Below are 24,750 nucleotides of genomic sequence, written 5' to 3'. Positions count from 1 at the left end.
CCAGGCCTACCCTAAAAGAGCTCCTGAAGGAAGCACTAAACATGGAAAGGAACAACTGGTACCAGCCCCTGCAAAAATATGCCAAATTGTAAAGACCATTGAGGCTAGGAAGAAACTGCATCAACTAACGAGCAAAATAACCAGCTAACATCATAATGACAGGATCAAATTCACACATAACAATATTAACCTTAAATGATAAATGGGCTAAATACTCCAGTTAAAAGACACAGACTGGCAAACTGGATAAGGAGTCAGGACCCATCAGTGTGCTGTATTCAGGAAACCCATCTCACGTGCAGAGACACACATAGACTCAAAATAAAGGGATGGAGGAAGATCTATCAAGCAACTGGAAAACAAAAAAAGGCAGGGGTTGCAATCCTAGTCTCTGATAAAATAGACTTTAAACCAACAAAGATCAAAAGAGACAAAGAAGGCCATTATATAATGGTAAAGGGATCAATTCAACAAGAAGAGCTAACTATCCTAAATATATATGCACCCAACACAGGAGCACCCAGATTCATAAAGCAAGTCCTCAGTGACCTACAAAGGGACTTAAACTCCCACACAATAATAATGGGAGATTTTAACACCCCACTGTCAGCATTAGACAGATCAACGAGACAGAAAGTTAACAAGGATATCCAGGAATTGAACTCAGCTCTACATAAAGTGGACCTAATAGACATCTACAGAACTCTCCACCCCAAATCAACAGAATATACATTTTTTTCAGCACCACACCACACCTATTCCAAAATTGACCACATAGTTGGAAGTAAAGCTCTCCTCAGCAAATGTAAAAGAACAGAGATTATAACAAACTGTCTCTCAGACCACAGTGCAATCAAACTAGAACTCAGGATTAAGAAACTCAGTCAAAACCGCTCAACTACATGGAAACTGAACAACCTGCTCCTGAATGACTATTGGGTACATAATGAAATGAAGGCAGAAATAAAGATGTTCTTTGAAACCAACGAGAGCAAAGACACAACATACCAGAATCTCTGGGACATGTTCAAAGCAGTGTGTAGAGGGAAATTTATAGCACTAAATGCCCACAAGAGAAAGCAGGAAAGATCCAAAATTGACACCCTAACATCACAATTAAAAGAACTAGAAAAGCAAGAGCAAACACATTCAAAAGCTAGCAGAAGGCTAGAAATAACTAAAATCAGAGCAGAACTGAAGGAAATAGAGACACAAAAAACCCTTCAAAAAATTAATGAATCCAGGAGCTGGTTTTTTGAAAAGATCAACAAAATTGATGGACCGCTAGCAAGACTAATAAAGAAGAAAAGAGAGAAGAATCAAATAGATGCAATAAAAAACGAAAAAGGGGATATCACCACCGATCCCACAGAAATACAATCTACCATCAGAGAATACTACAAACACCTCTATGCAAATAAACTAGAAAATCTAGAAGAAATGGATAAATTCCTCGACAAATACACCCTCCCAAGACTAAACCAGGAAGAAGTTGAATCTCTGAATAGACCAATAACAGGTTCTGAAATTGTGGCAATAATCAATAGCTTACCAACCAAAAAGAGTCCAGGACCTGATGGATTCACAGCTGAATTCTACCAGAGGTACAAGGAGGAACTGGTACCATTCCTTCTGAAACTATTCCAATCGATAGAAAAAGAGGGAATCCTCCCTAACACATTTTACGAAGCCAGCATCGTCCTGATACCAAAACCTGGCAGAGACTTAACCAAAAAAGAGAATTTCAGACCAATATCCTTGATGAACATTGATGCAAAAATCCTCAATAAAATACTGGCAAACCGAATCCAGCAGCACATCAAAAAGCTTATCCACCATGATCAAGTGGGCTTCATCCCTGGGATGCAAGGCTGGTTCAACATACGCAAATCAATAAATGTAATCCAGCATATAAACAGAACCAAAGACAAAAACCACATGATTATCTCAATAGATGCAGAAAAGGCCTTTGACAAAATTCAACAACCCTTCATGCTAAAAACTCTCAATAAATTAGGTATTGATGGGACGTATCTCAAAATAATAAGAGCTATCTACAACAAACCCACAGCCAATATCATACTGAATGGGCAAAAACTGGAAGCATTCCCTCTGAAAACTGGCATAAGACAGGGATGCCCTCTCTCACCGCTCCTATTCAACATACTGCTGGAAGTTCTGGCCAGAGCAATCAGGCAGGAGAAGGAAATAAAGGGTATTCAATTAGGAAAAGAGGAAGTCAAATTGTCCCTGTTTGCAGATGACATGATTGTATATCTAGAAAACCCCATTGTCTCAGCCCAAAATCTCCTTAAGCTGATTAGCAACTTCAGCAAAGTCTCAGGATACAAAATTAATGTACAAAAATCACAAGCATTCTTGTACACCAATAACAGACAAACAGAGAGCCAAATCATGAGTGAACTCCCATTCACAATTGCTTCAAAGAGAATAAAATACCTAGGAATCCAACTTACAAGGGATGTGAAGGACCTCTTCAAGGAGAACTACAAACCACTGCTCAATGAAATAAAAGAGGATACAAACAAATGGAAGAACATTCCATGCTCATGGGTTGGAAGAATCAATATCGTGAAAATGGCCATACTGCCCAAGGTAATTTATAGATTCAATGCCATCCCCATCAAGCTACCAATGACTTTCTTCACAGAATTGGAAAAAACTACTTTAAAGTTCATATGGAACCAAAAAAGAGCCCGCATCGCCAAGTCAATCCTAAGCCAAAAGAACAAAGCTGGAGGCATCACACTACCTGACTTTAAACTATACTACAAGGCTACAGTAACCAAAACAGCATGGTACTGGTACCACAACAGAGACATAGATCAATGGAACAGAACAGAGCCCTCAGAAATGATGCCGCATAGCTACAACTATCTGATCTTTGACAAACCTGACAAAAACAAGAAATGGGGAAAGGATTCCCTATTTAATAAATGGTGCTGGGAAAACTGGCTAGCCATATGTAGAAAGCTGCAACTGGATCCCTTCCTTACACCTTATACAAAAATTAATTCCAGATGGATTAAAGACTTATATGTTAGACCTAAAACCATTAAAATCCTACAAGAAAACCTAGGCAATACCATTCAGGACATAGGCGTGGGCAAGGACTTCATGTCTAAAACACCAAAAGCAATGGCAACAAAAGCCAAAATCGACAAATGGGATCTCATTAAACTAAAGAGCTTCTGCACAGCAAAAGAAACTATCGTCAGAGTGAACAGGCAACCTACACAATGGGAGAAAATTTTTGCAACCTACTCATCTGACAAAGGGCTAATATCCAGAATCTACAATGAACTCAAACAAATTTACAAGAAAAAAACAAACAACCCCATCAAAAAGTGGGCAGAGGACATGAACAGACACTTCTCAAAAGAAGACATTTATGCAGCCAAAAAACACATGAAGAAATGCTCCTCATCACTGGCCATCAGAGAAATGCAAATCAAAACCACAGTGAGATACCATCTCACACCAGTTAGAATGGCCATCATTAAAAAATCAGGAAACAACAGGTGCTGGAGAGGATGTGGAGAAATAGGAACACTTTTACACTGTTGGTGGGACTGTAAACTAGTTCAACCATTGTGGAAGTCAGTGTGGCGATTCCTCAGGGATCTAGAACTAGAAATACCATTTGACCCAGCCATCCCATTACTGGGTATATACCCAAAGGACTATAAATCATGCTGCTATAAAGACACATGCACACGTATGTTTATTGCGGCACTATTCACAATAGCAAAGAGTTGGAACCAACCCAAATGTCCAACAACGATAGACTGGATTAAGAAAATGTGGCACATATACACCATGGAATACTATGCAGCCATAAAAAATGATGAGTTCGTGTCCTTTGTAGGGACATGGATGAAACTGGAAAACATCATTCTCAGTAAACTATCGCAAGGACAAAAAACCAAACACCGCATGTTCTCACTCATAGGTGGGAATTGAACAATGAGAACTCATGGACACAGGAAGGGGAACATCATGCTCTGGGGACTGTTGTGGGGTGGGGGGAGGGGGGAGGGACAGCATTAGGAGATACACCTAATGCTAAATGACGAATTAATGGGTGCAGGAAATCAACATGGCACATGGATACATATGTAACAAACCTGCACATTGTGCACATGTACCCTAAAACCCTAAAGTATAATAAAAAAAAAAAATGTATATCAAAAGAAAAATACCAAAAAATACATCAAAATGTTATCATTGTGATAAGATTATCAGTGGTTTTTATTTTCTCATTATATTATATATAATTTACTACAAAGGTTATGCATTAGAAATAAATAAACATTATTTTAAAGTAAAAATAATAATAATAATAAATAAATAAAACTCATTCTCAGTGTGTGGCATGGATAGCAGAGGCAAGAAAGAAGAGGAGCCTGTCTTCTTGCCTGCCGTTTCCTTGAGGGTGTCTGAGCATTTTGCTGGTCTATTCCCAGCATGGCTGTGTGAGGCAGCCGGAGGGGCCCAGGGGCTTTCTGGAGGGCAGAGTTCCTCCCCTTGCTGAGGTCTCCGCCTCTCCCCACCTTTTCCCCACCTTGGGGCTGTGGGGTTTGGGGAACATCGATCTTCTGGAGATGCGTGAGTCAGGGTGAGCACGTGGCCCCAGGAGGTGTTTCCAGGGCAACCAGGAGCAGCTTCTCCTGGTCAACCAAAGAATTCTCCACGGAGGTCAGAGGGTGCCAGGGGTCAACAGGAGCAGAGAAAGTGCAGGTGTGCCCAGAAAGATGTGAGGAAAAGGAGGGGGCCAGGACCCCCCTTGGCCTCCCATTCCCACTTCCAGAAGCCCTCCAGCTGGGCGGCCTGCCCCGCCCCCCAAGGCCCTTAGTGGCTGCCCCAGGGGCACTCATGCTTGTAAGCAGCCCCCACCTGCCTGCTTGCTGGGCTTTTCTAGGGAATTCAATTAGAGCAGTGGCTTCCTCGCCTCCTCTGCCCAGCTCCAGGGCTGGATCCTGAACACCACCTGCTCTCCCACACAGGGCTGGGGTGGGAGGAGGCAGGGGCTGACCGGCGGGTCTGATGATAAATTGTTTATTGGGATCCTGCTGGGGAAGGGGAGCTGTCGTGTCCACTCCTGGCTTAGAATAGTCCTTTCTTCCATGCATCTATTTCTCCATCTGTTCAACAGGCAGATTCAGCATCTTCATCCCGCCCTGGGCTGAGGAAGAGGCTTGGTATGTTTTTGTTTTTCCTAGGGGAAATCTTATCTTCAAACCATAGTGTTTTTATCATACACACAAATAAAAACAATAGCAGTAGCCAATGATTGGCTTAATTATGACAATAATTGAGAAAAGAGAGGGGGTGGGAGTGGAGCACTTGGGGCCAAAGCTGCTTATTTCCCAAGTCCCCAAGGGCTTTTAGTACTAACCAGGAAGCTGGGACCTGAATTCCCCCACCACTAGTGCACCCGAGTCAGAAGATACAAAATCGCCTAAGCGGCAGGTGCTTGGGTGAGGGCTGTGTCCATCTTGCTGCTGATGGGGTGGTTAGAAAGCCATCCCAGGGGAAAGCATTCTTTCCAACAGCCTAAATTGGAGGGAGAAGGAGAAGGGAGAAACAGTGAGGCCCTGGAGAGACCAGCCCTTCCTCAATGCAGCCTCTGTGGAACCAGGATCCCCCGACACAGATGCTGGGCTCAGGTGAGTCGGGAGGAAGGGCTGTGGGCGGGCCTAGGCACAGCCTCCGCTGAGCTTCACAACACGGTCATAGGCAGTGTGGCCAGGGGCCTCTCTGCACACCCTGGGGTTGGACCCCTACAGGAGGAGCTGGCCCTGGACCCTCCCTGGGGTCCATGGCCAGCTCCCACCAGACCTAGGGTGCCATGGCACCCCTAGACTATTCTTCACTGTATCCCTGATCCTCATCTCTGAATCACCCTTTGATGAGGCCCCACTTCCTGTCTCACCCCACTGTACCTGGACTATTGTGTTCTCTCATGCCTTCTACCATTGTGTTCTCTCATCCCCTGGCTCTGAGAAAGCCGCAGAGGCAGCAATGGGGAGGAGCTCTACTGTGGGCCCAGCCCTGATTCACACATAAGGCCCTAATTGCCTGATAACCATACCAGGGACAGCAGGACATCCCTGAGCCTCTCACCCACCCTGCAGACCATCCTGAACTACTGCCCTGGGCTGAGCTTGGGGGTCCTGGGAGCCATGGAGCCAGCCCTTCTCTCCCAGGCTCCCAGTCAGGGGCAGGGAGCTGCCATGGAATCTCACAAACTTTGACTACTTATTTAAATACGAGTAACACACGTTTAGTGTACAGAAATGAGGAAGTACACGTGAGCAAAAGGGAACGATAAATTGCCGGCAACTCCACTGCAAAATGATTGCTGTTTTACACCTTCACTGCGTGTACTGGTCTGTGATCTTTTTTTTTTGCGATGGAGTCTCGCTCTGTCGCCCAGGCTGGAGTGCAGTGACGGGATCTCGGCTCACTGCAAGCTCCGCCTCCTGGGTTCACGCCATTCTCCTGCCTCAGCCTCCCCAGTAGCTGGGACTACAGGCACCTGCCACCATGCCCGGCTAACTTTTTTTTTTTTGTATTTTTAGTAGAGACGGAGTTTCACTGTGTTAGCCAGGATGGTCTCAATCCCCTGACCTTGTGATCCGCCCACCTCAGCCTCCCATCTGGTCTGTAATCTTCTATTTGAGGAAATGATCGCCATTTTACACCTTCACTGCGTGTGCTGGTCTGTAATCTGCTATTGGCGGAAATGATCACCGTTTTACACCTTCACTGCGTGTGCTAGTCTGTAATCTGCTATTTGCACTTATGAGTGCATATGAGTATTTTTCAGTCACAAGAGACATTTCCACAGCATGTTCTTTAGCAACTGCCCAGTGTGTGATGTAAGAGGCTCATTTTGCCGGTTCCCCAGTGGTGGCTTTCAGGACTGTTTCTGATATCCTCCAGCCCTTCAGTGAATTTCCCTATGACCTGCTCAGCTACAGGCGACTTTCTGGGCATTGGGCATACAGCTGTTTACAAAACAGAGACCTGTGCAGACACATTTCTGGTCATATGCTATCAGTTCTTTCAACTGCTGACTGGATGAGATATGGCCAGGCCAAAGGGCACACCTCTGGGATTTGCCCTCCCAAAGGCCTGTGCCTGTCAGGGTGGGCCTCTGTTCCGGATTGGCCTGGCAGTGGGCACCAGGCATGACCTGCAGGGACAGAGCAGGTTCCAGATGAAGCAGGGAGAGCAAGCCTGGGTCCTGGCCCTGTGTGTCTGGTCTTATGACCATTTTGGCCGGAGCTTCACCAAGCAGCTGTTTTCTCAGCTCCCAGACTGGGCTGCTGGGGCTGGGCATGGAACACAATATTTGAAATGGGGCCACTCTAGGTGATCCCAAGCTGCTGAGGTGCCTTTTGGACCCAGCTGGAGGCAGCCGTTGCCTGCAAGGATCTGGGTGGTGGGGAGCCCAGACTTCCACCAGAGGCCACCAAGGGCGGTCCCAGCCTGGCCCTGCCCCCTACCCTGTGCCTCCACCCCTGCCCTTCCTATGCTCCAAGGCAGGCAGGGAGGCGGGAGGCCAGGTAGCTCAGGAACCCAAACCTGTCGGGCAGGTTTTGAGAGCTGTAGAGAGAGGGACAGAGGCTGGAGAAGGATGCATGGCCTGCCCTGGGCTTGCCTGTTCCCTCCTGAGCCTGAGCCCCTTACCTTCCTGACCCCATGAGGCACGCACTGCCTCTGCTGGCTCCCCTGCTGGGCCTGGGCCTGGGGCTGGCCCTGAGTCGGCTGGCAGCGGGGGCCACAGACTGCAAGTCCCTTGGCCCGGCAGAGCACCTGACATTCACCCCAGCAGCCAGGGCCCGGTGGCTGGCCCCTCGAGTTCTTGCGCCAGGACTCCTGGACTCTCTCTATGGCACTGTGCGCCACTTCCTCTCCATGGTGCAGCTCAATCCTTTCCCTTCAGGTGAGTGTGCCCCTCCCCCATGAGGGCCTCAGCATTTGGGTCCCCAGCCCGGCTTCCTCTGTCCCCCTCTACCATGGGATGTGCCCAACCTACCAGTAGAGACTTGCCATCTTCCTGGGGTAGAAGGCGGAGGATCTGGGGAGGGCTGGAGAACCTGCTGTGTGACTGTGGGTAGGCCTCGTTTCCTCTCTGAGCCTCAGGTGCTCCGTCTATAAAGTGAGGAGGTTACATTGGAAATACATTAGACCTGACTCAGACATCCTCTTAGTCTAGCGGTGCTTGGGTTGGGTGGCCCAGGAGTGGCTGAAGGACCCTCCCAGTCCTGTCCCTTGCTGCTTGAGGGGAAGAACTGCCAGGCCAGGCCCCTTCTCTGCCTTTGCCCAGGCTCAGGACTGACCTGTAGGGTCCAGGAGGAGAAGTCTGTAGCCTCCTCTCTGCTCACCCTCCTGTAGCAGTGCTGAGGTCAGGGCAGGATGGCACAGGGCTGCGGTGATGCAGCCTTCTGCAAGGGTGCCATGGTGGTGGCAGGAGCCTTGCCTCACAGCCACTTTGCCCCAGCAGTGGGGAGAGGATGGACAGAGGGGCAGGGCAGTGGCTGCCCCCAAATCCTCAGCTTGGCTCTTTCCGGTAGAGTTGGTAAAGGCCCTACTGAATGAGCTGGCCTCCGTGAAGGTGAATGAGGTGAGCAAGCTGGGGAAAGATGCTGGGGGAGGGAGTTCTGGGGTGAGCAGCAGGGTGGGAGCGGAAAAGCCTTGGCTCCACTTAGCCCACCTCGCTTGGTGTCCACCAGGTGGGGGCTCGGGCATCCTCTCCCCTCCTCTGTGGGTGCTGCAGTCCGCATACCTGGGTGCAAACCACAGCTCTGCCATTTACTGGCAGTGAGGTTTGCAGGGAGCTGGAACTTCCTGAACTTCAGCTTTCTCCTGTGTAACATGGTGATGAGCAGTAAGAATGCGGTCACCTCTGGGACGGGTTCTGTGAGATGCAGGCCATGCCCCCGACGGCACTCCCGCCCCTTCTGGTTTCCCTCTGGACTCAGGCAGAAGCCAGGGCTGGGCAGTGGGGGTCAGGTCGCCCCTCATGCCCTGCCGCCTGCCCAGGTGGTGCGGTACGAGGCGGGCTACGTGGCGTGCGCCGTGATCGCGGGCCTCTACCTGCTGCTGGTGCCCACTGCCGGGCTTTGCTTCTGCTGTTGCCGCTGGCACCGGCGCTGCGGGGGACGAGTGAAGACAGAGCACAAGGCGCTGGCCTGTGAGCGCGCGGCCCTCATGGTCTTCCTGCTGCTGACCACCCTCTTGCTGCTGTAAGGCGCTGCCCAGGGCCCGGGCGGGGCAGGCTGTGGCCCCAGTCTCCCTCTTACCCAGCAAGCACCTTCCTCCTCCCTCCGTTCCCACAGGATTGGCGTGGTCTGTGCCTTTGTCACCAACCAGCGCACGCATGAACAGATGGGCCCCAGCATTGAGGCCATGCCTGAGACCCTGCTCAGCCTCCGGGGCTTGGTCTCTGATGTCCCCCAAGTGAGCACTGTTACCGCTTACCCTCATGTGCCCCTGTGAGCACTGGGCCCGGACAAGACAGAGCCGAGTGGGCCCTTGCTGGCCCATAACCAGTGCATCTGAAAGCCACCTCCTCTCCCGCCCTTGCCTGAGAGTCGACCACCCTCAGGGTGCATGCCACAGGGGCAGGGAAGGGGCCAGGGAGAGATGGGGGTAAGGACTGTGGGTGACCAGGAAGGGCAGCTTCAGGGCCTTGTGTTTGCCTAGGAGCTGCAGGCCGTGGCACAGCAATTCTCCCTGCCCCAGGAGCAAGTCTCAGAGGAGCTGGATGGTGAGGGTCTCGGGGGCTGGCAGGTGGGCCGGCTCCAGGGCTCCTGCTCGGGTGCCTCGGTGGGGCCTCTCCCTCGTTCTGGACCCCCCCGGGAACAGGCTGGCATAGGTGGGGATCAGGCTGGCTGGAGAGCAAGAGTGGCCACCACTCAGCTGCTGGAGGAAGAAGCCGTGTCCCCCCTCCTTCACTCCCCTCCACCCCCCGGCTCCTGCAGAGCCCGGTGGGGCCTGGGGAGGCAGGATGGGAATGGGGAGGGCCCCTCCACTCTTGGGGCCCCACCCTGCAGACTGCCCTGTGCTCTGTAGGTGTCGGTGTGAGCATTGGGAGCGCGATCCACACTCAGCTCAGGAGCTCCATATACCCCTTGCTGGCGGCCGTGGGCAGTTTGGGCCAGGGTGAGCTGGAGCCGCACCCTGGATAGTGGGGAGCCCAGCGGGTGTCCTCCTGGGGCAATCCCGCCTGCACCTAGCCCTGGATTTCCTGAGCCACCTCTGCCCCACCTATGACTTCCCCATCGCTGTACCCCAGGATCCAGCCCCCATCCCCTGGCTTAACGTGCCCTGGGGCAGTTTCCATTGTAGGCAGGAGGTCAATGATTTGCAGGTCCCTTTGGCTGGGGGAGGGGAGTTCTGCCTCCTGCAAGGCGTCTGGGGATGCATATGGTGGACCCTGCTCAGGCCATGTGTGGGTCTCTCAGCCCTGCAGGTCTCCGTGCTCCACCTGCAAACCTTGAATGCTACAGTGGTAGAGCTGCAGGCCGGGCAGCAGGACCTCGAGCCGGCCATCCGGGAACACCGGGACCGCCTCCTTGAGCTGCTGCAGGAGGCCGGGTGCCGGGGAGATTGTGCAGGGGCCCTGAGCCGGGCCCGCACCCTGGAGCTGGGTGCTGACTTCAGCCAGGTGCAGACCCAGGACAGAGTCCTCTTAAAGCCACGGAGGGCTAGCTGCCTGCTGCTCCTGGGATCTGGCAAATTCCCAGTCCCCTTGCCCCGATGTTCCTCACTTGCTCCACCCACCCAGGGTTAACGCCGGTCATCCCGGCAGCGGGTGGGGTGCTCCCCAGGCCACGCCCTGTGCGTGAGCTTCGTGTGTGAGCTCCTTGAGTTCTTGCTGCCGCCAGGGGCAGTAAGAGCCATAACAGTCCTCATTTTACACTTGAGGACACTGGGGTTCAGAGGCACCTGCCCCCTGCATCCACCCTCAGGGATCTCCTTCAGGCCTCTCCATGAACTTTGTCATAACCCACCTCCCCCCATTTCAGGTGCCCTCTGTGGACCATGTCCTGCACCAGCTGAAGGGTGTCCCCAAGGCCAACTTCTCCAGCATGGTCCAGGAGGTGAGAGCCACCTGGTCTGCCTGATTTCTCCCTCACCTGCCAAGTGAGGGCCTCCGTTTCCCCCTTTTGGGCAGAAACCCAGTTGAACCTAATATTTGGGGCCCCACCCACCACACAGCACCCTGGGCAGGGGACTCCCAACAACCATCCTTGGTGTGCACACAATCTGTGCTCAGATGAGAGAGCTGGGACCTTCCAGGCAGCAGGCATCTGGGGGTGGCAAGGGAGCAGTGCTCAGTCTGAGCCCAGAGGGCAGGCGGCTCCCCCGGGTGGAGATAGGCCAAGGGGGAGGACGCGGTGTTGTGAGGTAGTGCCCAGGACCCAGGACCTGGAGCTGGGGAAATGATGAGTCAGCCCTGCTGGGTGGCTGGAGTGGAAGGTTCCAGAAGGAAGGAAGTCAGAGCTGAGGCTGGAAGGGTGGACTAGAGCTAGACCTTCAGGAGCTAGACCTGGCAGTTGTGTGGAGGGTGGCTGAGAGTTCACTGCAATGGTGGGAGAGGGATGGGGGTAGGAAGAAGAGGTCCGGGAGGAGCAACGTTTTGGGAAGTTGAGTCAGACTGGGCCAGGGGATGGGAGAGGAGGGCAGCGACCAAGAGAAAAGAGGGAAGCTGGGAGCACTGAGGGGGGCCCTCCCTCTAGGCCTGGTGACTTTGGGGTCTCCCAAGAGGGGACACTGGGCAGAGATGGGGAGGCCTAGCTCTACTTGGTTCCTGCAGGAGAACAGCACCTTCAACGCCCTTCCAGCCCTGGCTGCCATGCAGACGTCCAGCGTGGTGCAAGGTTAGGCCGCATGGGTCAGAGGCAGCTGCCAGGCATGGCTTCCCACCCCACCCCTACCAGGGAGGCTTGTTGAGAGAGGACTGGGGTAGCGGGGGACTGTCCTCCCTCGGTGGTTCCCAGATGTTCTTCCTGCCCACTTGTCTTGTTCCTGGGCCCCAGGGTGCCCTCCGCATCCCACAAGTCCCTGCTACTTTGGGCAGAGCTAAAGAAGGCAGTGGCCCAGCAGCCGGAAGGGGTGAGGACACTGGCTGAAGGGTTCCCGAGCTTGGAGGCAGCTTCCCGCTGGGCCCAGGCACTGCAGGAGGTGGAGGAGAGCAGCCGCCCCTACCTGCAGGAGGTGCAGAGATACGAGACCTACAGGTGCTGGGCACCCACGGGGTGGGATGGGGTGGGGTGGGGTGGGGTGGGCAGCCCAGCCTCTATGCCACCCTGACACCCTGAGCCCCATTCCCAGCTCCTATCAGGCCCTGACTATACTGAGCCTCTGTTTTTGTTTGTTTGTTTTTGTTCTTTCGTTTTTTTTTTTTTTTTTTTTTTTTTTTTTTTGAGACGATGTCTTGCTCTGTCACCAGGCTGGAGTGCACTGGGGCTATCTTGGGTCACTGCAACCTCCGCCTCCCTGGTTCAAGCGATTCTCCTGCCTCAGCCTCCCAAGTAGCTGGGACTACAGGCGTGCACCACCACGCCCAGCTAATTTTTGCATTTTTGGTAGAGACAGGGTTTCACCGTGTTGGCCAGGATTGTGTCTATCTCTTGACCTCGTGGTCAGCCAGACTTGGCCTCCCAAAGTGCTGGGATTACAGGCGTTAGCCACTGCGCCTGGCCACTTCTGCATATTTTTAAGCCAAGACCCCTGACTCCACAGGCCTCCAAGTCCCTACCAGGCTGTGTACCCTCAGAACCTGAGCCTGGAGACCACACAAGAGCAGTAGGACCTCAGGAAGAGCCTGTATCTGCATTTCTGAAGCCCCAGCCTTGGGGTTAGAGGCCACACCCAGCCGCCATGTCCCGCACCTGTCCATGTTGGTGCCAGCCGCCTCCCTTCTTAGTGACACCTGTGTCCTCTCTGTGGCAGGTGGATCGTGGGCTGCGTGCTGTGCTCCGTGGTCCTGCTCGTGGTGCTCTGCAACCTGCTGGGCCTCAATCTGGGCATCTGGGGCCTGTCTGCCAGGGAGGACCCCAGCCACCTAGAAGCCAAGGGCGAGGCTGGAGCCCGCTTCCTCATGGCGTAAGAAAGGGCTGGGAGAGGGGAAGGGTCCCCCCTTATAGGGCTGGCTGATTACTCTCGCTCCTGATCATAGCTCCCGGTGTGGCTGCCAGTGTCATCATCTGAATAAAGGGGTTGAACCAGAGCAGGAATGGCCAGCAAGGAGCTCTTCGCTCCTACAGCAGGGGCAATGGTAGCACCTAATGGGCACTCCTTCCCCTGAGTCAGACACAGCCTAGAGTCCCTACCCCAGCTTCCAGGCGGCCCCCACCACCAATAGGCAGCAGCACCAGAGGTGAAATCTGTTTGCCAACCCCAGACTAGACGGTCTCTAAGGCCAAGGCTGCCACATATAGTTGTACAGGCTGTTCACTGAACAAGAGTACCTGGCTAAAGGGGTAAGTGGGGGCTGAAATCCACCCCATGTTTTACTTTCCAAGCCTCACAGCCTGACATGGGGCTGTGCCTACCTCATAAGCCCTTCCAGCCCCTGGTCTAAGATCTTTACTCCTCAGACCGGCTGTGATTCTGCCCTTTCGGCAGGTCATGCCTGGCCATGCCAGGTGACCTTTTTGAGTGCTGGGTCCTGGAATAGGTCACCTCCATGGGCCCTAGGCACAGAAGTGAGCAGTCTTGGCTCTTTGGGTTCTTTTGCTTTTTGTTTTGTTTGTTGTTGTTGTGACAGAGTCTTGCTCTGTCACCCAGGATGGAGTGCAGTGACACCATCATGGCTCCCTATAGCCTCAACCTCCCAGGCTCAAGCGATTCTCACGCCTCAGCCTCCCGAATAGTTGGGACCACAGGCGTGCGCCACCACGCCCAGCTAATTTTTAAAATTTCGTAGAGACAGGGTCTCACTCTATTGCCCAGGCTGGCCTCATACTCCTGGACTCAAGCTATCCTCCCACCTCAACCTGTCCTCCCACCTCAACCTCCCAAAGTGCTGGGATTATAGGTGTTAGCCCGACTAGTCCTGGCTCTTTGAACAAAACAGCTGTTCTCTCCTCTAGGCTGCCAGGGGCAGCCGGGGAACCAGGCACAGGGTGGGGATGGGGTGAAGGTGAGGCCGGGACAGTCAGGAATTCTGGGTTTTCCCTCCTCTCCAGGAGGCCAAGTCCTCCAAGCTCCTCTCCTCGAAAGGCTCTGTCCTGGGGCCAATTGGCTGAGCAGGCTGGCCCTGGGGTGAGGGTAGGACAGAGGGTATGGTTAGGGCAGCCAGTCCCTGCTGTCCCTCAGTCCTGCCTCTCGCTTTCCCCAGAGGTGTGGGCCTCAGCTTCCTCTTTGCTGCTCCCCTTATCCTCCTGGTGTTCACCACCTTCCTGGTGGGCGGCAATGTGCAGACGCTGGTGTGCCGGAGCTGGGAGAACGGCGAGCTCTTTGAGGTAGGCCTGTCTCTGCTCACAGGCCCTTCTGGGGAGGGAGGTGGGAGGCGGTATCAGCAGAGCAGGAGGGTTGGGGGAAAGTGGGGGTGAGGGGGGTAAGAGGGAGAGAGGGAGGGGAGGAGTGAGACAGACATGGCCAAGGAAAGAGACAGAAACCCACCAATGGATGGTGGAGGGAGAGAGCACCCATGAGTCCCTGAGATGCTGCCCAGGCCCCAGGGCAGTGATCCTGAGAGATGGCACCCTGACGCATGCCCTCTCATCTCCTAACACTATCTGGGAGCTGGGACCCTGGTGCCTGGTGAGCTGTGATGCTGGACCGGGTTCTCTGCAGAAGATCGGGCTAGGCACCCCTCCTAGGGATTTGTGGGAAGAGCCCCTTTAAGGATTTGGGGCCCAGGGTCCACCAGAGTTAGAGGCCAGGTGTGAGCTGGGGTGAGGGGATGTTTCCTACCCCTGGTCTGTGCTGTGCCACAGCGGCACAGGGCCAGGCCCTAGGGGACCAGGGTGGCCTTGCCCCGACCCCGCTGTGTGCCCATTTCTCACTGCCCCATCTCCAGTTTGCAGACACCCCAGGGAACCTGCCCCCGTCCATGAACCTGTCGCACCTTCTTGGCCTGAGGAAGAACATCAGCATCCACCAAGCCTATCAGTGAGTGGACAGCCTGGGTGGACCTGGGGAAGGAAGGAGGAGGGCCGGTGTCCCTCAGGGGACATCAGCCCCCCACCACCCCCAAGGCTCATCGTCTGCACCCCTCACTCCTCCTCAGGCAGTGCAAGGAAGGGGCAGCGCTCTGGACAGTCCTGCAGCTCAACGACTCCTACGACCTGGAGGAGCACCTGGATATCAGCCAGGTGAGAGAACGTTTCGGAAACTGTGAGGAGCCCTCCTCAGATCCCCCTCCTCTGGTCTTTTTGCCTCTGTGGAGGCACCGTCTCTTTGAACCTAGGAGACCCGTGAAGTCTGTGTGAGTGATTAAGGTGCCGGAGGGCAGAAGCCCAGTTATTAGCTCTGGGGAAGGTTCTGGGTGTGTAGGTGGGTCCGTGTGCACTGAAGGCTATGTCCAGCCCCAAGCACAGCCAAGGTGGCAGCAGGAAAGGCTGGTGACAGTGAGCAGGAGGACAAGGGGACACATGTGTCCTGACTGAGGACAGGCATTGGCTGGGAAACTCCACCTGGGAGGGGGAGGCTGGGGAAGGACGTGGCAGTGACAAGGACGGTGGTGAGTCTGGCTAATGTTGGTGGCGGGCCTGCCAAGCTCACGCAGGTGGGAGGTGGTGGTGGCAGGATTCCATCCCCAGCCTGACAAATGAGCCTCTTCCTGTAACCTCTGGAGTTACTGGAACTTGGTGTGTAGAACTGGAGACACTCTTCAATGCTGGAAAGAGACAGTTCTAGAATGAAGGCAAGGAAGGGCTGTTTCACAAGAGGGATAGACTTTGAAAATGGGGCTCTCCTCGTGGTGTACAGAAGCTGGAAGACATTCATTCCTCGACTTCCATGCTCCTAAGCATATGCTGGAGAAACCCACATCCCCTGGCCCCGGTTCCTCTCTCCCTCCCAAACACAGAGCATGCTAACTCCTGATTTTGCATCGTTCTGGGAAACCCTTCTAACCTCTGGATCCACCAACCAGCCTCACCCCACAGACAGCACAGCCAGATGGCCCAGTCCCAACTCTGTGCCTTGAGCTGCACAACCTGGGACAGTTATGCAGCTCACTCCTCCTTCCGCCTCTTTAACCAGACAGGAGGCCCCCCAAGCAGGCAATATCTCAGTGCTAGGCCGAGACACTGTCCTTGGCAGGGGCGGGTCCAGCTCACAGGAGTCTGGATAGATAGGGCTTTGGATTTAGATGCACTAGGCAGTCCTCTGAGGCCACCTGACAGTGTACCAAATGTGGCTGTAAGAATCCTCGTCCTCAAAGGAGATACTGATGGGTAGGCAGACATGAGTAAGACACAGGGCTTTCCAGAGCATGGGGAGGGCACCAGCCACCTTCCCACTTCTCCTGAAGCTGCTGCCACTGATGCCTGAGACATGGCCTGAAGGCCCCTACCCAAGAGGGCCAGGCCTTTTCTCCTCCAAGAGAAGGCAGCCTGGAGGGATGGGGGGAGGAGAGCCAAGCTGGGCTGCAGTCTCTAACCACCTGTGTAACCTCGGCAAGTGGATGCTCTACTCTGACCTCAGTTTCTTATCTGTTAAACACTGGGCTGAATTTTATGACCTCTAAATCTCTTCCAGTGATAGTAGGAAAATGCTGAGGCTCTTTCCTGAAAATGCAGTTGTGTCCATTCATTCATTCATTCATTCTTTCATTCATTCACACAGCTAACAAACTTGTCCCCTGCCCACCATGTGTGACCCTCTGAGTTAGATGCTGGGGGTTTAGGGGGGAATAGGCAGGCAAAGCCCCACTCTTGTGGAGCTGACAGCATTGAACAATTAACCCACAAATAAGATCATTTCAGAGCAACAAGTGCTTTGAAGGCCTCGACACAGCTGACGGGATAAAGAGGGGCTGAGAGAGCTATTTTATTTCAGGTGGCCAGGGAAGGTCTGTGTCTCGGCCCAGAAGCCAGATGGGCACTGGAGGAAGGCCAGGTCTTGGCATTTGGGGCAGGGGCCTACTGGGAGCCTGTCTGGGGCTTGGGGTGTCCAGGACAGGGGGCCCTGAGGGCCTGCCATGTGAGTCTGTTCTTGCGTTGCTATAAAGGAATACCTGAGGCTTGGCATGGTGGCTCATGCCTGTAATCCCAGTACTTTGGGAAGCTGAGATGGAAGGATTACTTGAGCCTACGAGTTCAAGACCAGCCTGGGCAACATGGGGAGACCCCCTCTCTACAATTTTTTTTAAAAGCCAGGTGTGGTGTCTTGCACCTGTAGTCCCAGCTACTCGAGAGGCTGAGGTGGTAGAATCACTGGAGCCCGAGAGATCTAGGCTTCAGTGAGCTGTGATTGTGCTATTGCCCTCCAGCCTGGGACAGAGCAAGACCCTGTCCCCTCCCCCAACCAAAAAAAAAAAGTGCAATACCTGAGGCTGCATAATTTATTAAACTGATAAGAACAGACACTACACTTGATCTTAGCCAAAAGGCCGAGAAGCGATGAGGCTGCATAATTTATAAAGAAAAGAGGTTTAAGTGCAGGCTGTACAGGAAGCATGGCACCCGCACCCGTTTCTGGGGAGGCCTCAGGAAGCTTCCACTCATGGCCGAAGGCCAAGGAGAGCCAGCGCATCACATAGGGAGAGAGGGAACGAGAGAGCCAACGCGGAGGTGCCACGCTCTTTCAAACAACCAGGTCTCACATGAACTAACTGAGCAAAACTCACTCATCACATGGCAATGGCACTAAGCCATACGTGAGGGATCCACCCCCGTGATCTAGTACCTCCCACCAGGCCCGCCTTCACCCCCAACACCGGGGATCACATTGCAACATGAAATTTGGAGGGGACAAATATCCAAACCATATCGCCTGGTGACCTCCTCGCTTAGGGGAGCATCTCTGGGGTCCTGGCTCAGCAACTGGGCATGACTCCCGCCCTGCGCCCGCTCTCCCAGTACACCAACAAGCTACAGCAGGAGTTGCAGAGCCTGAAAGTAGACACACAGAGCCTGGACCTGCTGAGCTCAGACGCCCGCCGGGACCTGGAGGCCCTGCAGAGCAGTGGGCTTCAGCGCATCCACTACCCCGACTTCTTCATTCAGGTCAGTGGTGGGCACCTCAGCAGCGCTTCCTCAGCAGGTGGTGATGGAACGAAGGGGCCCACAGAGGAGCTGGGTGTGCATCTCGCCTTGTCCCAGCTCTGGGCTCTTCCGCATTTCCTGGGGCCTCTTCCTGTGGAGGTGTCCCCAGATAATGTGCCCCTGGGCCTGTCCTCCTGCCACCACCCCAGTCACACGGGAATGGACACCCTCTCCCCCGACCCAACAGCATGTGTCGCTGTTCATGGTTCTGAACTCACTGCTGCCGAGGACGCAGTGGGAAGTTGCCTCTTCCTTAGTTACACCAGAGGGTGCCTTATTTGTTCTTGTTGTTTCTATCTCACTGGGAAAATGTCTGAAATATTTCACAGTTCCAGGGAAAACTCACTGTGACTGATGTGTCACAATACACTTAGCTGGTGTAGGTTATATTTGATAAGACTGGGGATTTGGAGGCTGGGATCAGGTGGTGGTGGGCCCCAGGGGAGCTGGGTTCATCCCTCCTGGCCTCTCCTGTCCGCCTGCAGATCCAGAGGCCCGTGGTGAAGACCAGCATGGAGCAGCTGGCCCAGGAGCTGCAAGGACTTGCCCAGGCCCAAGTGAGAGGGAAACAGGGCCCCAACGGGGCAGCAGGAGCCACAGGGGGCTTGGGAGGCGGGAAGGGGTGGGAGGACGTGAGGGCAAAGGCAGGGAACTGAGGACCCCCACCAGTGAGGCCTGAGGCTCCTGACCCCTGGCTGGGCTGGAGGGTTTTGCAGCATCAGTTCTGACTCAAGCTCTGCCACTCATTGGCTGTGTGGCCTTGGGCAAGACATGCAGCGTCTCTGAGCCAGAGGTTCTTCATCTGTTGGGCGGACTGTCCTCCATCTCAGAGCAGATGAAATCACTTCTCTGGCCTCACGCAGTTGGGCAGGTGTTTCTGTGTGTGCCACTTGTGGGATTTACTGGGACAGGTGCTGTGAGGACATTGGGATGAATGAGATGTCATGGCAGTTGCCCTTGAGGGAAAAAATAGCATTTTGTATTTATAACTATTTAGGGTTTAAAAGTTCTCTTTGAAACATCCCATAGGCCCCGCAACAACCCCACAGGGTGGGCAGAGCCAGGAGCATCCTCAATTTCAGCAGGTGCCCCTGCAGCTCAGGCGTGTTCTGTGACTGACTTAGGGGCACCCAGCAACCTAGAGTGAACCTAGAACTTGGATCTAGGCCCCCCAAAGCAAGATCAGGCTCTGGAGCTTAAGAAGGGCTCGGTTTTCTGCCACTGAGCCCAGCACTCCCACTTCCCCTTGGTATGTCGGACTGAAAGGCTGGGTGAGGGGTAGATGGGTCCTGGGTGGGGCCATTCTGATTCTTGTATCCTTTCAGGGCAATTCTGTGCTGGGGCAGCGGCTGCAGGAGGAGGCCCACGGACTCAGAAACCTTCACCGGGAGAAGGTCGTCCCCCAGCAGAGCCTTGTGGTCAGTTTGGAGGCCCAGGGAGCCTGGGGCCTGGGGGAGGAGAGACCTGGAGAGGGGACAGTGAAAGGGGAGGGAAGTTCTGAGAGTCCCTTCCCTCCCCTCCTCTCCCCTCCCCTCCCCTCCCCTCCACTTTCCTCCCCTCTCCTCCCTCCCCTTCCCTTCCCCTCCCCTAACCAGCCCTGATCTCTTCTCTACAGGCAAAGCTCAACCTCAGCATCAGGGCCCTGGAGTCCTCTGCCCCGAATCTCCAGGTGGCTGCTGGTGGTGGGGACGTATGGTGGAGCAGGGGGGCTGCAGATGGGGGAGGAAGTAGGAGCCCATCTCACTCTGCACCTCAGAGCTCTGCCCAGGTTGCAGATGGGGTTGGGAGGAAGATGGGGGTGGCAGCAGAGCCTGGGGGATCACCACCCTTGGCTTGTCTGTCGGGGTTGAACCTTCTCCTGCTGAGTGTGCTGTGGTGTGTGTTGAATTAATGAATGGATGCGTGAATGCGGGACACTGAGTTGAGGCTCTCATCCCCTCCAGCTGGAGACCTCAGATGTCCTAGCCAATGTCACTTACCTGAAAGGAGAGCTGCCTGCCTGGGCCACCAGGATCCTGAGGAATGTGAGTGGTGGGTGGGACAGGGAAGGGGCTTCCACCTCAGGCTTCTCCAGTCCCAGCTTCTCACTGTGGCTCCCAGGAAAGCTGGGCCTGTCCTCAAGTTGCCAGGCATGGGGGGTGGCGTGGGTGGAGGGCACTGCTGCTTCTGGGACCCCTACAGCCCAGACCTCCTTTCCTTCCTGCAGGTGAGTGAGTGTTTCCTGGCCCGGGAGATGGGCTACTTCTCCCAGTACGCGGCCTGGGTGAGAGAGGAGGTGAGTGGGGCCTCAGAGCAATGACTGATTCCCTGCTCCGTCCGACCAGCTGTTCACCCTGCTCTGCCCCGCCCCCACATCCGGAGCCCCTTGGGGGTGACCCAGGCCTTCAGGATCAAACCCAAACTCCCAAACCTGGCATCTGCACCCTTGCTTGCTGGCTGAGCTCTGCCCACCCCACCTCTGCTGCAGTGCTTCCCTGAGCTGAGTGTGAGCAGGGTTGGCGTTCTCCAAAATGTTTCATCACACCTGGCCTGCAGGTCCTTCCCTGGGCCGTCCCCATCCCCAGCTTGTCCAAGGCCAATCCTCAAAGCCCACCTCCCATTGCAGACCCTTGCTGAACACAGCCTCTGCAAGCTGTCTGGACACCCACACTAGGGCAATAGGGGTCTGGCTTTACCCTGAGTGTGTCTGTGTGTCTATGTGTGTGTGAGTGTGTGTATATGCATGCACACACACGTGTGCCTTCAAGCACTGTGGCTTGATGCACAGTGCTGGGTCATAGTAGAACTTAATCCAGGCTGGTGAACAGATGGAAAGGGGAGGGGCCCAGCGAGGAGCCTGTGGAGTATGTCCCCATCTGTCTGTACCTGCCTCTCTGCAAGTGTGTACAAGTGTGCGGTGGCCCCAGTGGTGTCCCCAGGCCTTTCTGTGTCCCTGTCAACTACTCTCCCTGATGAATATGGGTGTGCGCCTGTGGGTCCGAGTGTCTCTGCATCACCTGACTCATGTTGGTGCCACAGGTGACTCAGCGCATCGCCACCTGCCAGCCCCTTTCCGGAGCCCTGGACAACAGCCGTGTGATCCTGTGTGACATGATGGCTGACCCCTGGGTGAGTGCCCCAGCTCATCAGGGCTTGCCCACCAAGTCCCCTGGCCTTCCTGCTCTCCAGGGAGGGCCGGGTGAGCAGGGTGTGAAGCCAGGCATGGCCTCTGCCCCAGCTCTGATGACAAGGCAGCTGGGTGAGGCTGGGTGCCACGTGGGTTGGTGAGCGGACCTCACGCCTTGTTGCAGAATGCCTTCTGGTTCTGCCTGGCATGGTGCACCTTCTTCCTGATCCCCAGCATCATCTTTGCTGTCAAGACCTCCAAATACTTCCGTCCTATCCGGAAACGCCTCAGGTGAGGGGCTGCCAGGGCTGCAGGCAGCATCAGGGGCAAGGGAGGTGTCCTTTCAGCCACAAGGGTCCCCTGTCACAGCCCCTCCTGAGACCTCCCAGGCAGAGGAGGCTCATGACTGAGCCCCGAAGAGCCATACTCTGAGGAGCTCCAAAGCCAGGAAGTTCTCCTGTACGTCTGCCCCTTACCCTTCTTGCTGCATCCATTCGGGCGAAGCTTCGTAGGACCCTTCCCATCCCCCACAGGGCTTCTGAGGAGAAATCCTCAGTGCTCTGGGTTTGTCCCTGTGTCGGGGCTGAGGGTCTAGGGGGAAGGGTATGCTCACTCTCTGTCTTTGACACTGCAGCTCCACCAGCTCTGAGGAGACTCAGCTCTTCCACATCCCCCGGGTTACCTCCCTGAAGCTGTAGGGCCCTGTGGGTGAGTTTTCCCCAACTCGCTTAATTGCTCCCTGCCAGGGATTAAGGGAGTGGGGTGGGGAGGGGCTGGGGTCTGGGGTTTCCAGGGCCTAGGAGGGCAGGAAGGCTTGGGGACATGGTTGAGTCTGGTTATTGGGTGTGGCCCATCCAGCAGTGGGGCTGACAGCCCTGTTTCTCCCCTCCCTCCCCTTCACCCGTTTCCTTCTTAATCCCTGACAGGGTGAGGTGACCCCAAGACTGCCTGTCCTCCCCTTTGATTCAGCCTGGGCCACAGGACTTCGGTAGCTCTTGCCCCAGAGCCCAGGCTGGCATCCAGGCCTGGACTGTCCCCAATTCCGGCTTACCTGGCCCCACCTTGCCTGCTCCTTTCCACCCCTTTCTGCTCACGCCCCCCATGATTCACTCTCAGAATCACATGGGACTTCTGTGCAGCTGCAGAGCCAGCAGGTCCCCCCAGGTGTCACCCCTTACCCCCATGCTGGTGGCATCCTCACAGGAAGAGCCTATTCTCCATCTGCTGGAGCCTGGACCCTGGGGCAGGACAGAGGCCTCATCCAACCCCACTCCCCTTCCTGTGTGTCCTCCCCCTGCCAAGCCTCCCCCTGCCCCTCTCTGAGCCCCTCACCCCCCACACCGTCCTCATCTGGCCTCCCCACTGGCCCCCACTTCTCTCTTATGCCCTTCCTGGCCCTTTGCTTCCTCCCTTAGTCCCCTCTTCACCATATCTCCACTGCTACCTTGCTGGCCCCAGGCACTACCCTGCCCAACCAAACCACTCAGGTAACGCCACTTATCAGGCAGGAGCCACCATGGCCTAGGTCTGGGCTGGCTGCAGGCCCTGCCTCGTGGCCCCTGAGCCCTTCACTGCCCCAGGGCCTTGGGCCCTCTGCAGATCTCATCCAGGATTTATTGGTGTCCAATGGGGTGAGGGAGGCCTGTCTGAAGGCTGAGCCTCCCTGCCTGCACCCAGGTTAGAAATGGGGGTACTAGCACTTAGCTCCTCTCTGAGTGCTGGCTCCCAAGGAAGGGACCTGGGCTACACTGGGGGATCACCCTTATCTCTTCAGAAGGAAGCATCTTCCACAGCCCCCACCCAGCTTTCTTAGGAGTGATCTGGTGGCCAGAACAGAATTTTGCATTGCCCCTTCTATCCTGCACATGTGGCCTAGGGTCATCCCCAGCCCATCCCTGTGTCAGCCCTGAGTGCTGGATGCTGCGTTCCAGAAATGAGGAAGAGGAGAGAGAAGAGATGGACAGACCTCAGATCCATTAAAGTGTTCTCACTTCCTTGAGACTTGGTTCTGGGTCCTTAAAACCAGGTTTCCTAGTCTGGGGCCCTGTACATAGTTGGTGTTTAATGAGTGTTTATGGAGAGGAGAGTTCTAAGGTCACCTCTGGCTGCAGGCATCCAGGGATTATTCCAGCAATCTGCAGGTAGGGAGTGGGTCCCAGCCTGGGAGCCTGCTGTCAGGAGCAGGCAGACCTGAACTCACAGCCTGGCTGTGATGCTTGTTTGCTCAGCTTCTCCATTTATAAGACGGGAAGAATAGTCACAGCCTCCTCAAAGGGTTGTGAAAATCAAATGTGATAATTTGTGGAAAGCCCTTAGCAGTGGCCTGGCACAAAACAAATGCTCAGTAGACAGAAGCTGCCTATTATTTTTGTTGTTGTTGTTGTTTGCCATGACTGCTCTGGGCCGGGGGTAGAGCTAGCGTCTGGGCACGTACGAGGGAAGAGGGAGGCAGGCCTCTATTCAAAGGCAGAAATTCCTTTAAGATTGTGGTCTGCTGGGTTTCGGGGAGTGTCTGTGTTGTTTGTTTTTGTTTGTTTGTTTGTTTTGAGACAGGATCTCGCTCTGTCACCCAGGCTGGAGTGTAGTGGTGCAATCTTGGCTCGCTGCAACCTCCACCTCCTGGGCTCAAGCGATTCTCATGCCTCGGCCTCCCAAATAGCTGGGACTACAGGTGTGTGCCACTACGCATAGGCTAATTTTTGTATTTTTTGTAGAGACGGGGTTTTGCTATGTTGCCCAGGCTGGAAGTGTCTATGTTTAACTGCATCTTATAAACCAGCAACAAGTTTTCTACTAGAAATTAGAATGGTGCATACACAATGTATTGTTATCACTGTCAGATGAGCATCTTTGAATGTAGCATGACTGCCTCTTTTTTGCTTTTCCTAGAGGTTTTGTTTTTGTTTTTGTTTTTGCTTGTTACACGTCTGTTGACCTACCTGGGGGAAGTAGCACCCTTGCATTTAAAAAATAAAATTGATGGCATTACAAATGGAATAGAAACAATTTTTTAAATATTTTCCAGTTCTCTTTCAAAATTACCTATTTTATCTTTTATATATTTGAACATATTAAGCATAGTTATTTTAAAGTTCTGTTAGTCCCTTATATGGAGCCTCTATGAGTCTGTTTCTAGTGCCTGTTGTTTCTCTTGTTTTTTGTTAGTTTTGTCCTGTCTCCTCCCATACTTGGCAATGTTTTGAGTACAAGTAATTTCAGGTCTAGGATGGAGTTATCTTCCTCTGTGAGGATTATGTTTACATCTGGCAGATGGCTGGGGATGCAATGAGCCAGATCTCTTTCATCTACTTATAGGGAATGAGATGATTTGAGTCACTTTAAGGGCTGATCTACTTCTGGTTCATTCATATTCATAGGGTAAAG

At 54.1% G+C, this 24,750-nt stretch overlaps 1 protein-coding gene and 1 pseudogene across 1 annotated transcript; one reads left to right on the top strand and one right to left on the bottom strand.

Annotated features, from left to right (window-relative positions):
- Positions 1 to 7,374: 7,374 nt before the first annotated feature.
- PROM2 (prominin 2) lies at positions 7,375 to 24,502 on the top strand. The gene is made up of 24 exons (XM_055241362.2): positions 7,375 to 7,975; positions 8,607 to 8,656; positions 9,076 to 9,278; positions 9,372 to 9,492; positions 9,739 to 9,802; positions 10,108 to 10,197; positions 10,500 to 10,702; positions 11,064 to 11,138; positions 11,855 to 11,918; positions 12,119 to 12,278; positions 12,994 to 13,146; positions 14,384 to 14,507; positions 15,068 to 15,159; positions 15,278 to 15,362; positions 18,075 to 18,221; positions 18,746 to 18,817; positions 19,586 to 19,678; positions 19,876 to 19,929; positions 20,204 to 20,284; positions 20,467 to 20,535; positions 21,279 to 21,368; positions 21,551 to 21,657; positions 22,001 to 22,074; positions 22,293 to 24,502. The coding sequence occupies exons 1-23, from the start codon at positions 7,732 to 7,734 to the stop codon at positions 22,062 to 22,064; spliced, it is 2,505 nt and encodes an 834-aa protein (XP_055097337.1). The 5' UTR covers positions 7,375 to 7,731; the 3' UTR covers positions 22,065 to 22,074; positions 22,293 to 24,502.
- On the bottom strand, positions 17,441 to 17,617 carry LOC129463375 (uncharacterized; annotated as a pseudogene).
- Positions 24,503 to 24,750: the final 248 nt, after the last annotated feature.

Source organism: Symphalangus syndactylus, chromosome 14 (assembly GCF_028878055.3).
Source record: "Symphalangus syndactylus isolate Jambi chromosome 14, NHGRI_mSymSyn1-v2.1_pri, whole genome shotgun sequence".
Taxonomy (NCBI): Eukaryota; Metazoa; Chordata; class Mammalia; order Primates; family Hylobatidae; genus Symphalangus; species Symphalangus syndactylus.
This window is presented reverse-complemented; position numbering and strand designations above follow the sequence as displayed.

Bases quoted from the DNA above. Each gene is read 5' to 3' on its own strand.
- PROM2 (XM_055241362.2), top strand. From the start codon at position 7,732: ATGAGGCACGCACTGCCTCTGCTGGCTCCCCTGCTGGGCCTGGGCCTG. The intron at 19,679-19,875 runs GTCAGTTTGGAG...TCTTCTCTACAG, and splicing joins TCCCCCAGCAGAGCCTTGTG to GCAAAGCTCAACCTCAGCAT. The intron at 19,930-20,203 runs GTGGCTGCTGGT...CATCCCCTCCAG, and splicing joins CCTCTGCCCCGAATCTCCAG to CTGGAGACCTCAGATGTCCT.